Source organism: Marmota marmota, unplaced genomic scaffold (genome assembly GCF_001458135.2).
Source record: "Marmota marmota marmota unplaced genomic scaffold, marMar, whole genome shotgun sequence".
NCBI classification, from domain to species: domain Eukaryota; kingdom Metazoa; phylum Chordata; class Mammalia; order Rodentia; family Sciuridae; genus Marmota; species Marmota marmota.
In genome coordinates, this window is record NW_026000185.1 from 5,619,947 (window position 1) to 5,646,285 (window position 26,339).

The following is a 26,339-nucleotide window of genomic DNA, read 5'->3' on the forward strand; positions in this document are numbered from 1 at the left end:
AGACAGGGTCCGTCCCGGGCGGTTCTTGCTTCCCGAAGGTGGGGCGGGGGGCATTGACTGTCCGATAAATCGGCAGTTTTTTGTGAGCATATGGTGGCTTCCCCGAGTCGCTTGTTGGAGGCCGCACCCAGGATACGCACAGGTCGCGTGGCCCTCCGGACGTTTGTGTAGTAGGGTCACTCTAACTCTCGTCGTTTTGCCCGCAGGTACCCCTGACCCGGCCGGGGAGGTTCTGAGAGCTCGGCAACATGGCTTCCCCGCCCCACCAGCAGCTGCTGCATCACCACAGCACCGAGGTGAGCTGCGACTCGAGCGGAGACAGCAATAGCGTGAGGGTCAAGATCAATCCCAAGCAGCTGTCCTCCAACAGCCACCCCAAGCACTGCAAGTACAGCATTTCATCCAGTTGCAGCAGCTCCGGGGACTCCGGGGGCCTTCCCCGGCGAGTGGGTGGCGGGGGCCGCCTGCGCAGGCAGAAGAAGCTGCCCCAGCTGTTCGAGAGGGCCTCCAGCCGGTGGTGGAACCCCAAGTTCGACTCGGTGAACCTGGAGGAGGCCTGCCTGGAGCGCTGCTTCCCACAGACCCAGCGCCGCTTCCGGTACGCGCTCTTCTATGTTGGCTTCGCCTGCCTTCTCTGGAGCATCTATTTCGCTGTCCACATGAGATCCAAACTGTTCGTCATGGTGGCCCCCACTCTGTGCTTCTTGGTGGTGTGCGTGGGCTTTTTTCTGTTTACCTTCACCAAACTGTACACCCAACATTACGCGTGGACCTCGCTGGCTCTCACCCTGCTGGTATTTGCCCTGACCCTGGCTGCCCAGTTTCAGGTTTTGACACCCCTCTCAGGACGCGTAGACAGCTACAATCATACTCCTGCAACCAAGCCCACAGACACCTGCCTATCCCAAGTGGGGAGCTTTTCAATGTGCGTGGAAGTGCTCCTTTTACTCTACACCGTCATGCACTTACCTTTGTACTTGAGCTTGTTTTTGGGGGTGGCCTATTCAGTCCTTTTTGAGACATTTGGCTATCACTTCCGAGATGAAGACTGCTTCCCCTCCCCCGCAGCCCAGGCCCTGCACTGGGAGCTACTGAGCCGAGCTCTGCTCCACGTCTGCATCCATGCCATTGGGATCCACCTGTTTGTCATGTCTCAGGTGAGGTCTAGGAGCACCTTCCTCAAGGTAGGACAATCCATCATGCACGGAAAAGATCTGGAAGTAGAAAAGGCCCTCAAAGAGAGGATGATTCATTCTGTAATGCCAAGAATCATAGCCGATGACTTAATGAAACAGGGGGATGAGGAAAGTGAGAATTCCATCAAGAGGCATGCTACCTCTAGCCCCAAGAACAGGAAGAAAAAGTTCTCCATACAGAAAGCTCCTATAGCATTCCGCCCTTTTAAAATGCAGCAGATTGAAGAAGTTAGTATTTTATTTGCAGATATTGTAGGCTTCACCAAGATGAGTGCCAACAAGTCTGCTCATGCCTTGGTGGGGCTCCTCAATGACCTGTTTGGTCGCTTTGACCGACTGTGTGAGGAGACCAAGTGTGAGAAGATCAGTACTCTGGGAGACTGTTACTATTGTGTGGCAGGGTGTCCAGAGCCTCGGGCAGACCATGCTTACTGTTGTATTGAAATGGGCCTAGGCATGATAAAAGCTATTGAGCAGTTCTGCCAGGAGAAGAAGGAAATGGTGAACATGCGCGTTGGGGTTCACACAGGGACTGTCTTGTGTGGTATCTTGGGCATGAGAAGGTTCAAGTTTGATGTGTGGTCCAATGATGTGAACTTGGCCAATCTCATGGAGCAGCTGGGAGTGGCTGGCAAAGTTCACATTTCTGAGGCCACTGCAAAATACTTAGATGACCGGTACGAAATGGAAGATGGGAAAGTTATTGAACGCCTTGGCCAGAGTGTGGTTGCTGACCAGTTGAAAGGTATGTGCATTTCTTTACTCTGTCATCTTCCTCCCCATCCTGTTTGTATTAAATAATTTAAAAAAATCTCTTTGCAGCATCAGTGTCTGGAGGCAGCTCAACTGTCTCAGGATACCAACCATGGGGGAATCTCAGGATCAGTGTGACTTTTTCTCCAGTGAGTCAAATATCACAGACCTAGTCATGCTGTGGACATGGACACTGAGATAGTGCTGACCTAGATGAGACCTTTAGAAGGAGGGAGGACCTTGAAAGTGCCTTTACTGCCAGTCAGCTGTTGACATTTCTAAAATTCCAGGGGCCTGTCCCAAGAATATAAGGATTTGGGAGCCCTTTAGCAGTCAGAACTTTTTAGCACTTCTAGAGATTGCCTTTGCAATCTCTAGTCACCTTAATGTCCCATGTCCATCTATACGTTCCTCTATCCCTTTTGACAAAACTATGAAGACTAAAACCTCTCTCCCCTTGAGGCCTTACTTTGCTTATTGTCAAAATAGAGATGGGAAGTCAGCTGTGCCCTGCAGGGCCTTCAAGAATTAGGTGGAATCGCACACCTCTCAGTGCACACTGCTTTTGCCCGCATCTCTTAAAACATGTTTTCATTTTCAGCTTTCAACTTTTGTTTGTTGAACAATGCTTTGTTATTATGGTCCTTGTCTTATCACATAGACCCCAGCATTTTAGACTGTTGAACTTTACCAGCCATCAGATGATTTGAAAGTGAAAAAGGTAACAAGAAGCTCCAGTGCCCCCTCCCTCAGCCCTCAGATTTGTATCTGGCCCCTGTCCCTGGTCCCTGGTCTTATGTTCCTAACTGCTGTTCTTATTGTTTTTACTGGGCTGCTTATTTTATTATTTTTTAAAATTTTCTCTGAGGTCTGGGAAGTGGCATATAAATAAGTGGGACCAAAAACAAGAATTCTAAGTCATCTGCTGTGTTTCTCACCCTTTCTTGCTCTTTGAAATAGTTCTTATGTTTTACTAAAAGTCTTCTGGATTGAAGGGAACTTCTGTTTTACAAGTATGTAGAGAAAATAACATTGATTTCTAAAAGCCTACGTCTGTGAAGCTGTATTGTACTTTGTGGTGCCCACATGCTGCATAATTACACAGCTAAAAGCCCCGGGAGAGGGAATCCTCAGAAGGAGAAGGAATATTTCTCAACCATGGGAGAAGCGAGAGTTTAAACCAGAGGCTGCGAAGTGGCTGGGTTGGTCTTGTATAGGTTGTGGGCCTTGCAACACTGCCGTGTGCTGGATGAGCATTTTCCTTCTCTGGTTTGTGATCTGAGCGCCACATTTATTTGTTATCTGGAAAGGTGCTTTATCTTTCTCCTGAATTTTTTTATTGCATTTGTTTTGTTGTTGAAGAATTTATGGGTATAGTAGCAAAATATTTTCACCTGAGAATTGCCTTTGACCTGAAGAGCTTTAATTGTTGGGTTGCTGAGGTCAGAAATGACACTTTCAGTTCACTTGAATGCTTCTGCCATGACAAGTGTCTTTCTGATTATGAGGGTGGCATCTGCTCTTGAGCCCAAAAGTGTCAGTGGAGTTGGGTGTGGATGTAATCCCTCCTTGACATTTTGGCATCTATAGGACCTGAGAGTTATAGGCTCTGTCGTCAGGGATTATGAGACAGATTCTACAGGGGTGCTGGACTGTACTACATTGTGGTAATAATCAGATATGTTGGGCCAAAGGACAACAATATCGGTTTTGTAAGTTGTACTTTGTATGGTCTATTTCTGGAATTTCAGAAATAAAAAACAGGTGCAATTATCAAGTGTCAAGCTTGGAAAATTGCCAAGTCCTCAAACCTTTGGTAATATCTACTTTTCTTAATTTATTGGTAATTTTTATTTTCAATATGTAGGCCAAAGACACTGACCAAAAAGTAAAAAAAATTAAAAAGTCTGGAAGGGTTTGCTGATTTAAAAAAAATATCTCAATTAGGGTAAATTAGCTTTTTCTTTAAATTTGTGTACATTGTATATTTATAAAGGAAAAGTTTTAGTACTGTATGGAGGTAGGAAAACGTAGAAGGCTTAGCTAACCCACTGATTTTTTTAATTTAGTATTCCTCCTTTAACTGTTTCCTTGAGACTGTGATTTTTGTGTTCTTCAGCTCATTTTGAAACCTTTGTGGACAGGCCTCCAGTAATAGAATATGTCTACACAACTTCCTGACCCTGATGACTGTCCCGATGTACAAATCTGCTTTAACCTGTAGAAGCCCTTTCATGTACATGGCTAAGCTTAGTGTGTAAGATTTTTCTCAGCATTCCATCTTTGAACTTGTGGCAGGTTTCTTTGTGTAATGTTGGGTGTTACTTTTTATCTCTTATCCCTTTCCTGATAAAAGTCCCGGTAGAGAACTCTAGAAATGAGCACCAGTGGGCTGTGCAGGGATTCTAGAATTGGTCTGGCAGCATGAAGGGAAGCTGCTCCATGCCCTTGATGTGAGAAGGCTGTGTGGAAGGTTATTGCATTACTTCTGTGTGCTCTCTCTCTCTCTCTAAAATCCATGCAGTGCTTCTGCTATATGTGCCTGGCACTGAGGATGTGGAGATGGACCTATGACAGCTCTTGACCTTGGGGAGCTCCTGATTACCAGTCTTATTGTAGACTAGGTCCTTGAGTCAGGGACACTTTAGAGAGTGTCCTGAGATCAAGGTGTGGCTCTCCAGGAGGACAAAGAAGAACCTTAAGTGTGGAATGGACAGTCCCGGGCAATGGCTTGGATGGTGGTGTTTCTTGATGGCACAGGGCATTTGTCCATATTCATCAGAACAAAGAAGTGTATAGCTTGAGGGGGTTTGGATTTGATTCTGTAGTTGAGGGAAGTCACTGGTCATCACTGAAGCACAAAACAGGTTTAGAAAGCTTGCTCTTTCATTTCTAAGGACTGTAGCATGGAAAGGTATGAGATTGAGGATTAATGAGCTGTTTGAGCAAATCCCAGATGGGGTGATGGTCTGAATGAAGGTAACTGAGGTGGCATTGGAGATGATGGGGCAGGTGTGAGCAATGTGAAGATCAACTGGATGGGACTCTATGCCAGACTTAAACTGGCTGGCAGGAGGAGGGGAGGGGCCTGATGGTCTCAATGGGAGACAGTCTTTTCAGTTTCTGGAGTTGACCTGGAGGTGGTCTGGAGTCAGGAAGGGTTGAGATGCCTTTGGCCATGCCCATGGTGTGAATGGAGCCTGCAGGATAGATTTGCAGAAGGTGAAACAGGCTTGGAACCTCTGTCTTGTTCATTTATTCATTCAACAAATTATTCCATGCTAGGTACAGTGCTAAGTTCTAGGGTACAGCGGTGAACAAAACTGATAAAAATTCCAATAGCAATAAGGAACAGGAATTTTGAATTAATTGGTCTTCTATAGAGAATTTCTAATAGTGGAGTTGTTAGGGGAGTTCAACAATGAATAACAAAAATATAGCATTTGTCTTTTGATCATTTCTAAGGAGAAAACATAAAGCAGGAAGGGAGCTGTGGAATGCGTGTGTGAAATCCAAGGCAGGGAGGCCAGTCCTGAGAGAGAGAAAGCTGGAGGAATTTTTTGACACAGAGATAGGGTTTTGGAAATGACCTACAAAGCGAGGAGATAAGGAGGAGCAGGCTGATCTGAGTGATGGAATAAGGGCCCTTTTGCAGCATTTGGGATGAACCCTGAGGCCTGTGGGGGACCTGGCCATTCTTTTCTGCTGTGGGCAGAGACAAGAAAGATGAGTAGTATTTATCCAGAGCTGTTGGCTTTTCCTGTTGATGTAGAGTCACAGGGACAGAAAGTGAAACTTAGGAAGCTTCTCTAGCCTTCTTCTCCCTGCATGGATATGAGGGAGCTGGAGCCAGGTTGATCAGTTCCTCCGAGTCCACACCACTGATTACATCCTTGTAGAAAGGAGTGTCTGGCAAATTGCATTGTTAGATGTAGAGATTAGAAAAGACAAGACTACCCAGGCCAAATTCTGGGCTATTGGATCCCTTAGGGGAGAGATTTGTACGTATCGTCACCTTTTGCCACCTCAGTGACTAAGGCCTTCGCCTTTTCTGAAGGGGGTACTTAGAAGACTTCCTGCTTAGTTGCTGCCTGGGTGGATTGAAGCACTCTGCTTCATCTTTGCTGGTACCTGTCCCATACTAGGAGTCTGGGCTCCTTGTTGTTTCTTTTTCTTTTTCTTTTTTAGTTGTTGGTGGACCTTTATTTAATTTACTTATTTATATGTGGTGCTGAGAATTGAACCCAGTGCCTCTCACATGAGAGGCAAGCGCTCTACCACTGAGCTACAACCCCAGCCCATCCTTGTTTCTGACAGCTAAGAGCCCTACCAAGGTCCCAGTTTTGGGTGCCCTTGCATGCGCAGGGCTTTCCTTCCTCCCTCCGATGTGGGTGTCTTGTCTCCTCCTAAGCATATAAGCCTTGTAGCTGTGGTGCGGGCTCCTTAGCTGATGGCTCCACCTCCCCTCTTGGAAATTCTGTGCTTACCCACATTCTTGATCTGGGTCTCCTGTGCATGTTGAAACACAGTCTCTTAGGCAGCAAGTGGCAGAGATAAGATGAAGCAGAAAATGTAACTCAGTGACTGGGGAGGGGGAGATGACAACCACCTGTAGAGTCTATGCTCAAGCAGTACCCATGACAGCTTTTTCCGGGTCTTTGGGACCAAGTTATATGGCTTCCAGTAAGTTGCACACAGCTTTTGATTCTGAAGGCAAGATTTTAAATAGACTCAACGTTTGACAAAGTTAAGGATAAGATTTGCCAAACCGCTGGTGTAATGCAAAAGGAAGGAAGGTCATTTTTTCAAGTAGAGTTATTAAGAAAGGGAAAAGTGTAAAAGGAGAAAATAGAGTAAGTAAAGAAGTTTCAGGGTTCTCATCTACTAGTTAGCCTGTTTCAAATAGTAATTGTTTCTACATACTGGACAGTGTCACCTCTCTACTTCGTTGAGGAGAATAATAATCTTGGGAAAAAATCCCATCATATTGAATTTTCCCTGTATGAGTGTGATTAAGCTGTACCTGAATTCTCTTTCTGTGAGTTAATGGTCTCAGTACTGATGTTTCTTTGGGATTTGATGTAGTAATATGATTAAAATTCTGCAGATCCTCTCTCTTGGTGGTGGTAGGAATCTGCTGACCACTGGAAGACCTGGACTAAGTGACATTTCACTCATGTGGCTCTGGCTGCTATTTGTGCTTGGTACATGAGACTCCTAAAGACCCATTCCAACAGGCTCTAGCATCATGGAGGGAACTTTATAAGGGGATGTACATTTTTTGAACAGGAAGGGATCTGACATGTGACTTCTAGACTCAGGTGTTGCTCAGAATGGAGGGAAGGAACTGAGTGGCATCAGAGGGAGCATTCACTTCAGCAGTGGTCAGGCCTACACAGATAGGGAGACAGGCTTTAGGAAGACGGGTGAAGTCAATGACATTACAGCCAGTTTGCTGATGAATCTAAAGAACTGAGCCATGTGCTAGCCATGCCAACCCAGTGCATGGCTAAGCGGGTCATTTTTTAAAAAAATGTTTATTTAGTTGTAGATGAACACACAGTATCTTTATTTATTTTTTATGTGGTGCTGAGGATGGAACCCAGGGCCGCACACGTGAGGCAAGCACTCTACCGCTGAGCCACAACCCCAGCCCATAAGCGGGTCATTTTTTTGGTGAATAAAGCCATACTTTCTAAAACTTGCTTGCTTTTGGAGATCAGTTTTTTGTTTTTGTTTTTTTAGTTTCTCTAGCATTCTCCAGCCTCCTCTCCACAGTTGAGCTCAGTCCCTTAGAACTGGTGGGAACATCAGTTCTGACCCTGAGCCTGGAGCTGGCAGTAAGGCAGAAGCAGTCCAGGTAGCAGTAGTGATGACAGCAGCTATGGCCTAGAGGGGGGGTGCTGGAGAGTGGGAAGGGATTTGAAGATCGGGGTCCTAGGCTTATAAGCCTCTCTGTAAGCCAGTGGTTCTCAAACTTTTTGATCTCAGTACTCTTTCGTACTCCTAAAAATTACTAGGGACATGAAAGAGATTTTGTTTGTATAACTTTTCTCTTGATATTTATTATATTAGAAACTGAAACAATCTGAGAAGTTTAAATAAATATTTCTTTAATTCTTTTCAAAATAATAATAAGTGTGTTATATCCATTGCATGTTAATATAAATAACATTTTGATAAAAATGAATATATATTTCAAAAAGTAACTTATTTCCAAAAACAAATTGGCAAGAAGGGGAAACCACTTTATATTTTTGCATATTGGTTTAATGTCTGTTTGGGTTAATAAAAAACTGAATTTAAAAAAATGTAAAATATACATAACAAAAATATCATTTAAACCATTTTTCAGTGGGTAAGCTGGATTTCTTAGCTGCTTTGACATTCAGTCTGTACCTGGATGTTGAAGGATGTGAGGAAAATCTGGCTTCATATAGGTGTGTAGCTGGAAAGTGGAGGTGCATTTTCATAGCATTTTAGATAATTGTGGGTATATATAATTTTGATACTGCCCCTATACTCAACAAGAGGTAGTTTCTTAAAAGATGAGCTGCAACCTGGAACCTGAGCACCCGACCATGAGTTTTGGGTCAGCTGAGTTTTGAACAACTCTTCTTCCCAGGTGTGATTTTGTACCATTATGCACTGGTCATTTGGAAATGCTGGTTTCTTGAGTTATGCAGATGTTCCAAGTGCTGATATTCAGGAAAGGCTTTAGAATACTGGGTGGGTGCCAACTTTAAAGTAGCTGGTATGTTTTCCAAATTCTAGTTTTCATTGACGGTTTGAATTTTATCACTAGCAACAAATACTGTCAGTACTTTACTTGAAGCGATAGACTTGTTTCATTCATTTCTCAGGCACAGTCTGCCAGGACTTCAGTCTGAATGACCACCTAGGTCAAGTATAGATGATGTCCCATGACAGTGATGCTAGTTCAGCTTGTAGCCCCAGCTGGTTTTCCTGACAGCCATGAGGCTTTGCTGTGCAACACAAGTGCTATGGACTGTTAGAAAGGCACATGCTCAAGGATGAGATATAGCATAGTCATGAATTTATACTGCTTCACTGGGGACATACTTTCTTCCCGCAAGCCTACAGTGGTCAAGAACACAGGGCTGGTACAGTTTGGTGCCTCTTTTTTGACTGGCATTCAGGCATTAGCAGTCTCTTCCCGTCCCCTTACACACACACACACACACACACACACACACACGTAGCTTTCCTACCATCATTATGAAAGTCAACCCTGAAAAAAGGAAAATAAGGCCTTAGTGTTATTGTGAAAATAGTTTAGACCTCACAGATGCCCTGCAAAGGTGTTAGGGACCCCTAAGGGTCCAGGGATGCCCCTTTGAGAACTGCCTCCCTAAGCTGTGAGATAGGAAGATGGAACACACTGTATGTGCCACATAGATATGCTGCCTTGGATATGAATCAGATGAAATTGGGAGTTATGACAGGCATTTTCCATTTATTGTGAAAGTAACAAGTGACTCTAGTTAAAAAATTTACTTTTTCTTACCTGGTTCCTAAAACTCCTTTGTGAGCCTGCCATACTTTTGTTGCTGGTGTTCAGGGTTTGTGATAAAAAATGTTGAACCTCAACTTTGTTTTGTAAAGTTTTTTGGAGGGCTCACCCCTTGGCAGTATAACTTGGTGATTAGGTACATGGGGCTTTTTTTCTGACACATTTGGACTAAAATCTCAGTTCTTCAGTTTCTGAGCTGTGGACCTTAGGCTGCCTGGTGGAGGCTCCATGGTTTTACGAGTGACAGAACCTCTGGCAGAGGATTGTGGGGAGAATCAAATGAGGTGATTCAAGCAGGGCTCTTGCAGCCACTGCAGTTAGTAAGAACTGACCCAGCCCAGGCAAGCTGCAGTCTGTGCTGCAGGGTGCTTCTTTTCTCCTACCCTCTGTGTGGTGCACCTGTTGTACAATGTAGTGTGAAACCCAGAGCACACCAGGGACTGTGATTATGTCAGTTTCTCAAATTAAGAAGGGCAAGTGTCCAAAATCTGAAACACTGATAGGTTGCCCTGGTTAAACTCTCGCTACTGAGTTTGGCAGCTTCTTTATTGAAACCCTGGGGAGCCCAGGCAGTATTGTTCTTGGGTTGCTTCAGGTCCCCAGAGCTTTGAGGTACTTATGATGATGAGGCCTTTAATAGTTGAGGGATTATGGGAAAATCCCAGCTTTGTGACCCTGGAGGTATTGGCTGCGGTTTGAACTAGAGAGTTATTACAATACATACTCACTTATTTATTCATTAAATACTGAAAGAGTTCCTACACTTGGGAGGCCTGGACAAGGTGCTAGAGACAGAGCCATGGCCCTTCCCCTTGGAATGTATTGCCTGGGAATACAAAATCAAACAATCGTCTAAATGAATATGCACCCACTTTGCTGTATTATGGATACAGCTGGCAGGGAGGCACTCTTATCACCTCCAGTTTATAGGTGAGGAAACTCAGGCACAAAGAGAATCAGTAACTTATGATGGTCTCACAGCCAGAAAAAGCTATTAAAGGTGGAACCAGTATTTAAACCCAAAGGACTATATTAGAAAACACTGGTACCCACCTCAAGGAATTTTTGTAGGGATTAAATAGTAAGTACATGTTAAGTACTTGGCACATAGAAACTCTCAACAGAGAATAGATTTACTAGCTAGTGTTATTGAAAATGGGGTGATTTTCTTTGCAGCAGTAGCAGCCAAAAACAACCACACCTTTTTCCAATTCACATGGCACACTCCTGCACACATCATCATCTCCGCCATTGGGAGATCTTAGGATAGGGACATGTGTGTGCTCAGAGGTTTATATTTCATTGGCTTCTTTGCTTTATAGATCAGTTTTCAGACTGGGTTGGTTTCTTAATACCCTCAAACTGACCAGAGCCTTTCTTCAACAGTTAATGTAGACTCTTTGAATCTTAGCTTTTTTAGTGCCTTTCCTCCCATGACAGATATTTTACTTTTGATACCAAAATTGCCCTATTTTGGGCCCCTGCAGGCCCCTGCAGGTTGCCCCCTGAGTTCATTTCATATGACCCCAGTGGTCTTCAATAGCTTTTGTACTCAGTAGCATTTTTAAGGAGCAGATAAATTATAGGTATTAAAATCTCATTAATTCTGTTTTTCTGATATGTTTATTCAGAGACCAAGCTAAAGTTTACCCTCTCCTGTTTTGAAAAGAAAATTAATAGGATATGCATGTTTATGTGAAAAAAATAAGACATAGAAGCGAGGCTGTGTGCATCTTCAAGCTCTCTAGAGGCTTTAATTTTGCATTCTTACAGCTTGCAATTATAGAGCAATGTGGTGTTTTTTTCTGTGGTATCTTCCCACTAATCCTGTTGAATAACAGGTGCCTGTGACTAGGTAAATAGTGATAAAGAATAATAAAGAGAAAGAAACCCTAAACCAAAATATAGACGACCTGTGTGCAGACTGAGGAGTGCCCCCAGCCCAGCAAGCTCCATCTCCAGGACAGCTGTGGAAGGTATCAGAGGCCCAACTCCAGGATTCTCTTCTGGTAGTCTTGCTTTGGAAAGGTCCTTCTGGAAGGAAGGGCTGGCCACTCTCCCCTCAGGTACTATGTGTGTTTGACTGACTGGTTTTTTTTCATGTTTTTTCTCCACTCCATTGCAGTGTGTTTTGGGTAGTAATTTCCATGTTTTATGTATGGCTGTATTCCTAGTGCCAGGAATATAAGCTGGCATGTAGTAGATGCTCAGTAATACAATTAGCCCTCCATCTGTGATCTCCACATCTGCAGAATTCAGCCAAATGTAGAGGGAGACATTCAGGAAAAAAAAAAATTGTCTCTGTATAGTCTTATCCTTATTCCTTAAATAATATAGTTGAACAACTATTTATATAGCACTTTCATCGTATGCAGTATTCAGGGTAACCTATGGATGATTTGAGATATACAGAAGGGTATGCTCAGGTCATATATAAACATGATGGCATTTTACACAAGGAATTGGAGTGTCCCTGGATGTTGGTGTGCATTGGGGCTCCTAAAGTCAGTCCCCGCTAAATACTGAGGGAGGTTGGAGTTGGTATGGAATGAATGAATGAGTGAATCTTCCTTCTCACACTCCATGTTGGGCACTCTGGGATGGGAAACCACACCCCAGACACTGGCACAGAGTAAACTGAAGGTAGAAGATGATGAAGCTTTGCCAGGAATGGTTGAGTGGTTGACTGAGTGGAGCCTGCGGGTCCTGAAAGGAGCTAGGGAAGGCTGTGGAGGAGAGCATTTGGGGACCTGAGGTGGGGCCTGGGCACAGCGAGTTTGCACTGCAGGGCAAGAAAGCGCAGGCTGAAAACCCCAGCTCATTGAGGGCCCAGAGAGTGTGGGTTGAATGGCTTAGTTTAGGCAATTATTTTTAAGCTTTTTAAAATGGAGATTTAGAGAAGTGTATTTATCTTTAATAATACTGTAGCTCCTGGTAATTCTTATTTGATTATCATTTATGCACATTAAAAACCAGCATACCCTTTATGGGCAAAGCTCCAGGATGGTCTTTATGCATAATTTCCAGGATTTTTATGTAATGCCATTAAATCCTGTTCAGTTTTTTTCCCTTCCAGAGAAAAATGTAGTACAGAAAGCACCTTTTGAATCATTTATTTTTGTGTTTGAATTGTTTGGAAAATTTTAATTTCATTTTTTAACAATATGGTGTGGAGAGAGGAAGAAAATCTACAGGCCTGTGATTCATTTTCTTGTGTGTGGATGTTAAAATACAGCATTCCACTCTGCAGTTTTAAATAAAAGGGGCTTTTGCATATTGATTCAGTTAGTTTTGCCCCAGTAAGTGTTGCTATTTAAAGTGTGGATCGCCTTTGTTTTGTAACTTCCAAACTGAATTCTTTTCCCCATGAGAAAATGCTGCTGCTGCTTATGGCCATTAATGTTAATTTTTGTCTTGTAAATGAGCTGTCTAAAAATTGAGGGGAGGGGAGGTTTCTAAAATTTCTGTTGTTCTCATAGACTAGCATTCTCTCCTAAGATGTTTTCTTCACTGACAAGTTTAGCACACTTGGGCAAAAATCTCTCTGGTTCTGCTAGATCTTGCTGGTTCCCAGTTTCCTCATATTTGTAGAATGTGAACTTTGAACTGAATGTGCCTTAAGACCCTACCATTCTCTAAGAAGAGCTGAGATTCTCTCATTACTGAGAAGTAGTACTTTCCTTAAGATGAAGAAGTGGTTTCTCCTGTGTCCATTTGTTTAAACTACAAACCCTCATTTAGACAAATTTAGCATAGAGAAACTTGGATTTACAGAACCACTAAATTGCAGGGTATGTGTGAGATTCTTTATAAAGGGTTCTTTACTTCCTTTGAATATAAATAAGATTGAATTCTAGAAGTATAATTCTAGAAGTGTGGTTTTTCAGGATCACTGTGTTGTACAAAGTATGGTATTGCTAGAGGAACCCCACTTGGTTTTGAAAGTTTGAGAAACACTATTGTAATGGAGAAAATGTGAAGCAAGTTAATTTGTTTAACAAGTGTACTTCAGTTCCTACCTGAACATTACATTGCAGAGAGCAGATAAGGTTAGTTTTCAATACGGTGGGTTTTACTAGTGGGCCTGAACAGGTACTGGACTACTGACATTCTTCCCAATTACTCTATCAATGGAGGACCTACTCGCTCTGGTGGCTGGGGAGCTTTGGGGTCTGCTCACTGTCTGTAGAGCTGGGAGAGGGAACTCAGTGCCCTCTGGTGTCATAAAGGCTTGGTATGGCTTTCTTTGTTTTTCTTTATTAAGATCTCTGATGCAGAACATTTGATTCCCTGTCATTTTCTTCTTCATTGTCGTCGTCGTCGTCTTTTTTTTTTTTTTTTTTTTGGTACTAGATTGCACCTAGGAGTGCAATGGCTATGCCCCTGCCCGTTTTTGTTTTTCATTTTGAGTCAGTGTCTCACTAAGTTGCGCAGGCTGGCCTTGAACTTGGGATCCTCCTGCCTCAGCTTGCCAAGTTTGCTAGGATTACAAGCATGTGCCACCATGCCCAGGTAGCTTTTTTTTTTTTTTTTTTTAGTAGCACTGGGGACAGACTCCAAGGCCTGCATGCTGCCCTCATTTCCATTTCCTTTGAGTTTCTCTGTGAGTTCTGTCCATTCTGCTCAAATGATGAACACACAAAAGTGTTTCTTCCTTGAGCCGTTTGTGGCCTGGGCGAGAAGGTATCTGGGTATTATCTGGCTATTGGATTAGATATCTGTCTCCCCATTTTATTTTCTGGCTTGGGTACATATTCCTTCTTCCTTCTCCTCCTTCTTCTTCTTCCTCCTCCTCCTCCTCCTCCTTCTTCTTCTTCTTCTTCTTTTTTTTTTTTTAAATATGGAGTCTTGCTCAATGGTAGGCTGGCCTCAAACTCATATAATTCTTCTTTGTGAGCCTCCCAAGCAGCTGGGATCACAGACATATATCCCTGAGCTGAATTTTCCTCTTTATGATAATTTGAGCATGATCTTTTTTCCTCAGTGGATTCCTTATCTTTTTCTAAAGGAACAATAAAGAGGCTCATGGCAAGTGATGGAACATTTGCTGTGGTCTGCAGGGCTGGCAAAATGAAATAGAAAGGGGAGAAGCTCTACTTGGTCCTGAAAGATGGTGTTGTCATTGGGTATCTGTGTCAACTGACCTGTGTAACTTTCACCTCCACAAAGGCCTAGATCACGAAATGGTAGCTCCCTGGAGAGAATCTGTTACCCAGAGTCTGCTTGCCTGAGCCATGTTTTCCAAGACTAAAGTGACTGACTTGGGGCACACTTAATTGTGGAAGGTTAAAAGCTTTTAGGATGACCATGCAAACAGCAACAACAATAGAAAACATTTCAAGGGGCTGGGGTTGTGGCTAAGTGGTAGAGTGCTCGCCTAGCATGTGTGAGGCACTGGGTTCCATTCTCAGCACTGCATATAAATAAATGAATAAAATTGAGGTCCATCAACATTTAAAAGTATATTTTTTAAAATTTCAAGACTTTCCTTGTCTCTCCTACACATACCACAGGGAATTTCTTAGCCTGAATAACTTAACATGGTGTTCTCTCTGGTTCCTGAAAGAAAACTGATCATGAGCACTCAGAGAGCTGATGGTTCTAGGATGTCAATTTTGTCCCTCTGCCACTGGAACTTCAAGTGGAAATGTTGGCTTTCCCAGCTCTGGTCATGCTGCTACTTTATTTAGTAGCTATTAAATTTCCAGTTTGTATACCCCCCTTGGAGGTGCTCCAGCTTGCACTGGGGTTTCTGTTTCTTCCAACAGCTCTGTCTGTGGTGTGCAGCGCTTTCTTGAGCAAGAAATAAATATCAGCAAGGTTCTTAGCCTAGGTGATAATTTTAAGCTATTTTTTGGTTTATTTTATTTCTAGAGCAATGCACTCACTTAAGGTATACAGTTCAGTGGCTTGAAATAGAATGATAGACCTGTGTAAGCATCCTGAGGTCCGTTTAGAGCATTTTAATCGCCCTTGAAGAGACCCTGTACCCATCAGCAGTCTCCATTTCCTCCAAAACATCTAGCTCCTGGCAGCCACTGACGGCCCTGTTTCTGTGGTTGCCTGTTCTGGATAATCCACACTGTGGACCTGTGCACTAGGCCTGGCTTCTTTCACTTGCACTGTGTTGCTGTGGTTCCTCCGTGTTGTAGCGTGCGATAGCGCTTCATTCCTCTCTGTGGCCATCTGTTGTGTGGATGGACCACGTTTTATGAATCCGTTCATTGGTTAATGGAAAAGGAACTCTCTTATTGAAACCAAGAATCAAGCAGATTGAAAAGAAGTTGTAATGATATAAAATCCAATTATTTAATAATGTACATTATTTAATAATGTACAATATTGTAACAATTTAATAATATACATTAACTAAAATTTAGCCTAGTGTTTTTGAGTTTTCCTGAAAGAACTAATGAAATGAGATTTAGTACTGAATTATAATTTGATGTAAAATGTTTCAAGAAACCAGTATAGTTTTCTTTCTTTTTTTTTAAAATAAAGTATGATTTTTTTAAATATTTATTTTCCACCCATGCTAGGGGAGCGCTCTACCGCTGAGCCATAATCCCAGCCCCTCTTTTCTTTCTTTTTTAAAGAGCTAGGCTCTTTTCTAGGCTTGTTCCAGGTTGATTAAATATTAAATTACCTGATTTTTCCACTTTTCCTAGCCAGTTCCATACTAGAGGGCTTTAGGGGAAGCACATTATTGAATAGGAAACTATGCTTAATAATATGCTGTTAGCTATGAACACCAATTCAGTCCTTCTGGATGGCCTAGGGTTCGAAGACCTGGGTCCCCTCTAGTAATTAAAGCTGTCCTGTCGTAACTAGTTTCACATATTTGGGTTCACATTTCTGCAATTTATGAAATACTTTTGTACTTTCGTAAAAATGAAATACGACAGATAAAATGTAATTTTCTTGATGACTCAGTTACTTTCACTACTGTTATTTGGCTTTTACTAATATAGTAATATCCCTGTAAAAATAGATTTTTTTTACTTTGCTTTAAGTAAACCTTGATTGCTCTGTTTTTCCAGTTCTTTTTTAAAAATTTTTTTCAAATGTTTATTCTAATTTGTTATATATGACAGCAGAATGCATCATAATTCATATTACATACATAGAGCACAATTTTTCATATCTCTGCTTATATACAAAATATATTCACACAATTCATGTCTTCTTCATACATGTACTTAGGGTAGTGATGTCCATCTCATTCCACCATCTTTTTTTTTTTTTACCCCCTTGCCCCCTCCCTCCCACTCCCTCTTCTTTGCCCTATCTAGAGTTTGTCTAATCTTCCCATGCTCCCCCTTCCAACCCCACTAAGAGAAAACATTCAGCATTTGTTTTTTTTGGGATTGGCTAACTTCACTTAGCATTATATTCTCCAACTCCATCTACTTACCTGCAAAACTATGATTTTATTCTCTTTTTAAAAAAATATTTATTTTTTAGTTGTATACAATACCTTTATTTTGTTTATTTATTTTTATGTGGTGTTAAGGATCGAACCCAAGGCCTCACACATGCTAGGCAAGCACTCTACCGCTGAGCCACAACCCCAGCCCATTTTATTCTCTTTTATTGCTGAGTAATAATCCTTTGTGTATATATACCACATTTTCTTTATCCATTCATCTACTGAAGGGTATCTATGTTGGTTCCACAGTTTAGCTATTGTGAATTGTGCTGCAATAAGCATTGATGTGGCTGTGACCCTGTAGTATTCTGTCCTTTGGGTATAGACCAAGGAGTGGGATAGCTGGGTCAAAAGGTGGTTCCATTCCCAGTTTTCCAAGGAATCTCCACACTGCTTTCCATATTGGCTACACCATTTTGCAGTCCTACCAGCAATGTATGAGTGTTTTTCCAGTTCTTACATTGAAAAAATTAAATTTTCTGCTTGTCGTCTTGCTATTAGCTTATGTAGCTACAAATAGCTACATAAGCTAATCCTAGAATGGATTTGCCTTTGGTTTTTACTTTGTTCCATAAAAACACAACAAAAACAAATAATCAAGAGCATTAACCCTGCAGATACAGTTTGATTGAAAGGACTAAGAATTCAGTCTTTATGAAATATTTTTTGGTTGTTAGCTATGTTCTGAATAAATGAGGTAAATGCTAGGTACATGAGTTCAGGATGAGTAAGATGTTATTACAGTTATTTTTTTAACATGTTTGTAAAGGAGAGGAGGATAAAGAAAAATTTGAATCAAATTTGTGTCTTAGCAAATAGAGTATGTTTTCCACAAGACCAAAATGTTGATTTCTTTTGTGTATGTAGAAATAGAAAATGGGACTTGTAGGTTGGATTCCATAATTGGTAATTAATTAGAATTAATCAATTTCACAATTAGTTATAAAGCTAAGATGTGAATGTTAAATTAGAGAAGTATTGATTTTTATTAAAGTATACCAGAATTTTGGGAAAGTACTTTGTGGAGTTTTTCTTTCTTTTTTTTTTTTTTAAATATTAATTTTTTTTAGTTTTTCGGTGGACACAACTTCTTTGTTTGTATGTGGTGCTGAGGATCGAACCCCGGGCCACACGCATGCCAGGCGAGCGCGCTACCACTTGAGCCACATCCCCAGCCCCTTTGTGGAGTTTTTCAAGAATCATCTGGAGAACTCTAAAACTCTTCCAGGTCTAGAAATTCTGTGTATTTTTCAATACACTGCAAAGGAAGGACTTGTTATCTTTTTTCCTCTTTGGTTTAAACTGAAAAGATGAATGTGGATTTTCATCTCAGAAATGTGGTAATCTTTTTTTATTTAAAAAAATTTTTTGTAGTTGTATATGGACAGAATCCCTTTATTTTATTTATTTTATGTGGTGCTGAGGAGCAAACCCAGTTCCTCACACATGCTAGGCAAGCGCGTGGTTACTGAGCTGCATCCCCAGCCCAGAAATTTGGTAATCTGACCTTCAGTAGTGCTAAAACAGTGCTAGTGTGTTGTCAGTGTTTTAGGAAGGCTTGTTCTGCCTTGTGCGGTTGTCAGTGTCTTGATTTTCAAAGTAATCAATATGCAGTTACTTGAAAATGCCATGTAATTTATTTTAAAAATGGCAACTGGAGTCTTTTCTCTTTGGAGAAGTGTCACCCAGTCTGCAGGGTGTGGGTGGGGCGAAACGAGATGTACACACAAGGGCACCAGGTAGGTGGGCAGTGGTGTTGGTGTTGCTCTGTGGCCCTCCTTCAAGTCTCTTTTCATCAGCACTGAAACCCACATATTTGAGGTCACCCATGAGCAGCACTCCATGGAGATGGGGCTTAGACATGCGCTGGCAAAAGGCAGTGTGGAGGCCCCCAGTCTGGCACTCCGGGGAATGGGAGGGAGGCAGCCCCAACTCGAGTGGAGCTGGCCTCTGTGTCTTTGGTACTCACCTTGCCCTTTGCAGGTGCTTCCTCCAGCCGTGGTCTCAGTGTGTTAGTGTCCAGGACCTCCCTCAGGCTGTGACCCCCAGGCACAGGGCTGTTTGCTCTGACTAGCTCAGAGCAAGCACTAAACAGGCGCCACTGGGTTCAGCCTTTTGTTTACAGAATGCACACCAGGTCACATTCTCAGTCCTGGGACAGATGGTGACAAAAGCCCCTGCCCTAGGGAACTTGCCCTGCAGTAAGGGAGGCAGATAAAAAACAGATACACGAGAAGCTGGACACAGTGTCCCTTGGTGATGCCAGCTGTGTAGAAAAATAAAGCAGGATGAGGACTTGGATCCTGCAGTTAATGACTTTGTATCTGGTGGGCAAAAGCTGAGCTAGTCTCTCTCCATAGATGTTGGCTAATGTTATGCAGCACCAGCCCTTGCTTCTCTGCTTTGACACACAGAGATGCCTCCTCAGGTGCCAAGTGATCAGCGCCTTCTTTTCCATGGAGAATCCCTGCTGTTGGGTCAGTCCCCATCCAAGAGGTGGACGCTTCTCAAGCCAGTCTCTGTAGTGCTGTTGGGAAGGCCTGGGCCAGAGCTCCCAGGGCATCTCGCGCCTTGCCAGCCTGCAGGTGTTCCTTTTTGCTTCCTTAATCTTCCTCTGTTGCTGGACGTCTGAAGTCAGGATTTCTGGTGCTATATATAGGTAGAAACATTTTCAGGGATCATATTCTGCTGCTTCCCCCCCCGCCTATTGATATCCTACAGATTCCTGGTACTTTGTTGCCTTTTTAAAACAAAGAAGGGAAACTCAAATAACATAAATCTAGCTGTATAGAAGCAAACACTTCAGTGACATTAAGTACGTTCACAGTATTGTGCAACCATCACTTCTCTCTGGTTCCAAAACATTTTCATCATCCCCAAAGAAAAACCCCATCCCATTCCTCATTCTCCAGAGCTCTGTACCTGGCAACCCTAATCTGCTTTCTGTCTCTAGGATTCCCCTGTTCTGGACATCACACAATAGATGTCCTCTAGTGCCTGGCTACTTTAACTTAGCACAATGTTTGAAGATTTTTCTCTGTTGTAGCATCTATCAGTGCTTCCTTCCTTTTTTAAAAAAAAACTTATTTTTTAGTTTTAGGTCAACACAATATCTTTATTTATTTATTTTTTTATGTGGTCCGGAAGATCGAACCAGTGCCTCATGCATGCTAGACGAGCACTCTACCACTGAGCCACACCCCAGCCTGCTTCCTTCCTTTTTATGGGTGTATAATACTCCATAATTGCTTTGTTCACTTATGTTGGAATGATGTTGTGATTAGGTTAAAATTTTAACGTAGATCTAACAGCTTAGAGACTTTTTGGGTCAACATGGGTTCTGATTGTGTCCTTCAACTTGGCACTGGATTTGACCACTTTGGAATTGTGTATTAGATAAACAGTTTGTATCTAGGACAAACTTTTTAAAAAATACTATTAAAATATTGACAGAAAACATCCCAAGCAACTCTAGGAACTTTCTCAGACTGTCTAAATAAGTGTGGTAACACTGGGCTTCCCTTCTGGGGAGGCAGGTCAAGCAGCCCATGAGCCTCTAATGCCCAGCTGGGCGGTCCTCCACTTGCCAGCTGTCTTGGGAGCTGGGATGTGGGATGCTGTCCATGCGGCAGTGTTCCCACACCCTTCCTTAATATAGAATGTTTTCAAAAGAAACATTGGCTAGTGAGACAGCTTCACTCCCAAACATGGTCATTGGTTCATAGTTCATTTTTATTTTGTTTTCATGTAGCTAAAACAAGGAATAATATGTAAACTTGTCAGTGTAACCAAGTGTCAGTATGGTTTAGGGTAGAAGAGGAGAAAATGGATGTTCTGATCAGCAGAGGGCTGCAGAGCAAGAGGTGTGCCAGACTCCCCTCCTAGCCAGGGGCTTGGCTGCCCACTGGTGTGTCTTGGTCCACCTGCAGATGCGCTCTGGTGGGGCTCTTCAGAGTGGCCAGTAGGGCAACTTGGAGCACGGCTGAAGCTGAAGCTCTTAGGTGGCCCTAGGCCTGTAGTGGCCCAGCGAAGGCTGGTTAGGATAGTCGAGCCTGAAGGCAGATAAAGGTGTTCTCGGTAAATGGGAGGAACATGTCCAGGAGAGAGAGGAGTGCGTGATGGACATCAGGCAGAGAATTGTTCTGGAAGGTGACCTGTGACTTTGTGGTTAGGCCTCATTTTGCTGCTTCTTTTAAAGCCACTTTCTCACGCATCCATAAACTGAGCAGAGTTTCTGAGTACATATTAAAGATGAGAACATGAGGATGGACAAACCACAGAACTTGTGTCAAAACCTCCCAGACTCCCCAGCACTGCTGATGGGTGCGAGATGGTACAGCTGCTGTGGAAGAGGAGGTCAAGCACAGTTACCTTTGACTCAGCAGTTTCCCTCCCAGGTGCTTATCCAAGAACACTGAAGACACGTTCACACAGTGACAGAAACGTGGAAACCTCCTAAAGGTCCATCGACGGATGAATGGATAAAAATTATGGTGTATCCGCGTAATAGGACGTGATCCAGCCACAGAAGGGAGGGGAGCACTGACCTGTGCTGGGACACGATGGACTTCCAGAACCTTGTGCTGAGTAAAGCAGGCAGACACAGGCCGACAGAGAGCAGATTATGGTGGGTGGGTGTGGGGTTTGGGGAGAATGGATATGACTGCTTACTGGGGACGGGGTTTTCTTTTGGGGTGGTGAAAAAGTTCTGAAATTAGTTTTGGTGATGGTTGCACAATTCTGAATATACAAAAACCCCACTGAATATATACTTTAAATGAGTGATTGCATGGTTTATGAATTATATTTCAATGGAGTCATAAAAAAACAAACCTACCATTCTAATGGTAACCATTGATTAGAATTTATTGTAGGACAAGGCAATTATAAAGTTTTTTTTTAAATTTTTTTTTTTTGTAGCAGCGATTGAACTCATGGGCATTTGACCACTGAGCCACATCCTCAGAAATTATAAAATTTAAAATAAGACTAGAAATAGAGATTCTGAAGATTGTGGTGTGGAGAGGGTTGAAGTGCATGGTGCAATTGCAGCTTCCTGGGAGACAGACATCCTTCAGGGATCAGGCTCACAATTTTGGAGATTCAGACTCTTCATTTCTGTCAGAGTTCAGAGTTGTACAGTTTAGGAGGACTGATTCATGCCAACCAGAAGACTAGGTACCAGTGTATTAGGTTACCTTAAGGAATAGGATGTACTTTTCCAGTGGCAAAAAATATTCCTATCTGCTGCAGGGCAGTTTCTCCATGATGTCAAGGCATCTGGGAGGCCTAATTAATATCAGCATGATTGTTAAGAAGTGTCTTAGGGTCTTAATATATTCAGACATGGGGATGTCACAGTCAGCATGTCTCATCAGGGACTGAGAACTGATGCCCACCATGTTGAGTGTCCTCCTGAACTATGCAGAGAAGCCCTGCCCAGCTCTTACCCGTTTTTCTCCTTAAAGAAGAGATGTTACAGAACAAACAAATCCACATAAAAAACAAAACGTCACCATAAAAGACAAAACTCCCTCCTTCGTATGGCACATAAATATATGTGGAAATTTTCACAAATAAAGCCAAGGTGGTTTCAAACCAACAGTGTGCAAGTGAAGGTGGTCCCATAATGGAATGTAAGGCAGACAGACCAGACTAGAATGGGGCTGAGCCGTCCAGTTCTGAGACCTTGAAAGGGGAGAGGCAAGTGGATTGGGGGAGGATGATGAAGCATGGAGAGGAACCCCTGCAGAGATGGTGGAGCAGGTGGTGGGTAACTGTTGCATCCTGTAGATCTGATCTCCTATTCATGTGGCCCAGACATACAGCCATCTGGGTGTAGAGACCGGAGGTGGTCTCAACATGGAATCAGCGTGGAAGTGCTCAGCAGGTGGCTGGCAGTGTTATCTGTCATAGGTACAGAAAAATGATAAGGACGAGTCTTCAAGTTTGGTCAGTCACCCCTAGAGAGAAAGTTTTGGCTGAGTGATCAGGTGATCAGGTAGATGACAGTGGACAGATAAACAGGACAGGCCCTGGTGGTTACTATGACCTGGTTGAGAAAGGCAGGACCTTGTGAGGGATGGGCTGTGTAGACAGGAGCATGTCTCCTGGTGCCCCTTTTAAGAATGAACTAGTCTCTTCACTGAGCTTTGGAGAAGGAGACTCCAAGGAGCCCTCTAAGCTCTTCATCCTACCAGGCAGGATCTCTCTCCCGGATTCTCCCTGTCGCTTCCTGGCTATATTTCTAAACATGGTGCATCACCAGAACCTAACAGATTGATGATATTAAAGAATTATTGCTTATTTACTTTTGATGTAATAAGTGGTATTGGCCTATTTTTTAGATATATGTATGGAAATATCAGTGAATAAAATCTGCATCTTGCCCTGGTGCTAAGAATGAGACCTTCTCCCCGGGCATGGTGGCACATGCCTATAATCCCAGTGGCATGGGTGTGGCTAGGGCCCCCTTTGGATCTGAGCTTGGGAGGCTGAGGCAGGAGGATCACGCACTCAAAGCCAGCCTTAGAAACTCAGTGAGATCCTGTATCTAAAAGAAATACAAAAAGGAGTAGGGATGTGGCTCCTGGCTTCAACCCTTGGTGCCAAAAACAAAACAAACAAACAAACACACACACACAAACACACATACAACAAAACAAAACAAAAAAAAATGAGACCTTTTCTTAACTAGATTGAATGTTGTCATTCTACTGAAACTCCCCCTCTCCGCTGATGGGCTTTCTGTGGACACTAATGTGTCTTCACATACCTTTCTGGGTGTGTCATTCTCAGATGTTGTCTGAGGCAAGCCTTCTTGTTCTCATTAAAATCCTGGCAGTGTGTGAACTCTCAGCCCTGGGGTCTTGACACAGCCTTGGTGTGAGTCATCTTCTGTAGGTTCTTTGACCTCAAGGTTTGCTTCTCTCTCACTCACCTGCCCCTTCCTTGCCCTGAAGCACACAGGGTGCCACTGGCTGTTCCTCTGGAAAACACTCCCCTCCCCCAATGTCTGCAGCCTGTAGAATGGAGTGGCTGTTCCGCGATGCCTCCTGGTGCCTCTTTCAGCTCTTACCCCACATGCTGAGTCCCTTGTCCTCCCCACTCAGCCCTGGATTCCCAGAAGGTGCTGTGACAGTGAGCATGTGGGTGTGGATGAAAGGAAGGGGAGACCTTTGCACTTGATGTGGCGGGGGGCAGAGTCCCTTGAAGGGTTCCGGTGGAGCTGGCAATGCGGAGATGAATGCAGGTTTTAGCACTGGAGAGACCTGTTCCTTGGATAGCACCTGTACAGTGTCTTTGGTCTCACTGGTGTGTCCTGTGCAGACATATTTCTTAAGCTTTCACCTGGAGCACTGAGAAGCACCCGCCCTTCTGCACGAATGGGCATGGCCAGGGCCCCCTCTGGATCTGAGGAGGCCTGGCTTCAGGGTGGGGTGAGCAGTACACAGCTTTTTCTTTTCTTTTCTTTCTTCTTCTTCTTCTTTTTTTAAAGAGAGAGAGAGAGAGAGAGAGAGAGAGAGAATGAGAATTTTAATATTTATTTTTCAGTTTTCCGCGGACACAACATCTTTGTTGGTATGTGGTGCTAAGATCGAACCCGGGCCGCACGCATGCCAGGCGAGCGTGCTACCGCTTGAGCCCCATCCCCAGCCCCACAGCTTTTTCTTTAATGAGCAGTAGAGGGTTTTTTCAGGTGCTCTAGTTCTAATGTGTGTCCCATGCGAGGTGACATTGGAGGTGCCCATGGTTTGGGGCAGTGGGGGGCTCTCCACTGTTCGGCCCTCCCCAGCCATGCCACCTGCATATGTTCCTTGGCACCCCTGCCTGCCTTCTGCATAAAGCACAGGCCTGCAAATGTTCCTCAGTTTAAAAATAACATTTTCCCTACCAAGAGCAAGACTCCATTCTTGTCCATCTAATTTTAGTCCCTTGTTTTTATGAACTTGGAAATGTTTTCTTTAAGCAAAAAACAGAAGAGAGCACACAGATGGAGGAGACTCCTGGCCGTGTTGCTCAGGAGCTCAGGCGTTTCTGTGTGAGATTTTCTTTCTTGTTGAACAGGTTGCTAAAAAACAAAATTGTGAATCAAGACAGTATAAAAGACACAAAGAGGAAAGCATGACCTTGCCTGGTTTGTTGCCCTGTGGAATGTTTTCTGAGGGCAAAATTGAAACATAAGACAACAAGAGTTCATGACAGAGGCCAGTGGGGCTCTGATGATTCTGCCTCTGTTCAAACCAGCTTCCCATGAAAAGCTAATGAGAAGGTCGAAATACAGGGTTCTGTGAATCCTCTTGCCATAAGTAACCTCTGGCTATAAGACCTTTTACATTCTTCATATTCTGAGTACAGACATTATTTTTTTCTTGGTTAAAATTGATGTCAACCTCTTTGTCTCTAAATTTTTTATTACTATTTTATGTAGATATTTCTATTTTTATTACTATTTTATGTAGATATTTCTGTGCGTCTACAGAACCCACAAGTTTTTATTTTTAATGGTTAAACTTTGGTTAAACCAAAGTTTAACCATTTCCTTTGTGACACTTTAGATTGTTTCAAGGACTTAACATTTCCCCTTGTAAATAGAGTAGCTTTGGGGAATGTAAGACTTTTGAAGCTTCGTATTTAGGAAGGGGTAAGGGAGTGAACACCTAATTTTTACTTATTTATGGTCTAACATTTAGAAAAGACAAGATAAATAAAAACATTTTTAAACAATGTTTACTACTCAGGCCCGGTGCAGTGGCACACGCCTGTAATCCCAGCACCTCGGGAGGCTGAAGTAGGAGGATGGTGAGTTCTAAACCAGCCTCAGCAATTCAGCAAGGGCTTAAGCAACTTAGACATATTCTCTCTATAAAATATAAAAATGGTCTGGGTATGTGGCTTAGTGTTAAGTGCCCCTGGGTTCAATCCCCAGTATCAAAAAAAAAAAAAAAAAAGTTTACTTGCTGGGTGCAGTGGTGCCCTGCAATCCCAGAACCTCGGGAGGCTGAGGCAGGAGGATCGCGAGTTCAAAAGCGAGGTGCTAAGCAACTCAGTGAGAACCTGTCTCTAAATAAAATACAAAATAGGGCTGGGGATGTGGCTTAGTGCGTGAGTGCTAAGTACCAAAAAAAAAAAAAAAAACCCAAAACAAAAAAAGTTCACCACTCAGATAGTCATTATGAATTTTTTTAATGTACATATATATCAATAATTATCTTTTGACAATAGTGTTGTATTAAAGGCACTGTTTTATAATCCTATTTTAACCTAAATAGATCATAATTTTCTTTTACTGTACATGTATGTATATTTCTATGTCAGCATTTATAGAGTCTCCTATTTTTTATAGGGAAATACTACAGTTTATTCAGGAAAGATGCCTTGTAGAAGTTTAGATCATTTCCAAATTGTATTTCTATACGTCATCATA

At 42.8% G+C, this 26,339-nt stretch overlaps 1 protein-coding gene across 1 annotated transcript in view; it reads left to right on the forward strand.

The window, feature by feature from the left end:
- The window catches only part of Adcy9 (adenylate cyclase 9), a 108,836-nt gene that overhangs the window by 270 nt on the left and 82,227 nt on the right, over positions 1 to 26,339 (forward strand). Inside the window, exon 2 of the mRNA XM_015490800.2 lies at positions 207 to 1,941. Within this exon, the coding sequence (XP_015346286.1) occupies positions 249 to 1,941 (1,693 nt within the window). The 5' untranslated portion in view covers positions 207 to 248. The remainder of the gene's footprint in view (positions 1 to 206; positions 1,942 to 26,339) is intronic.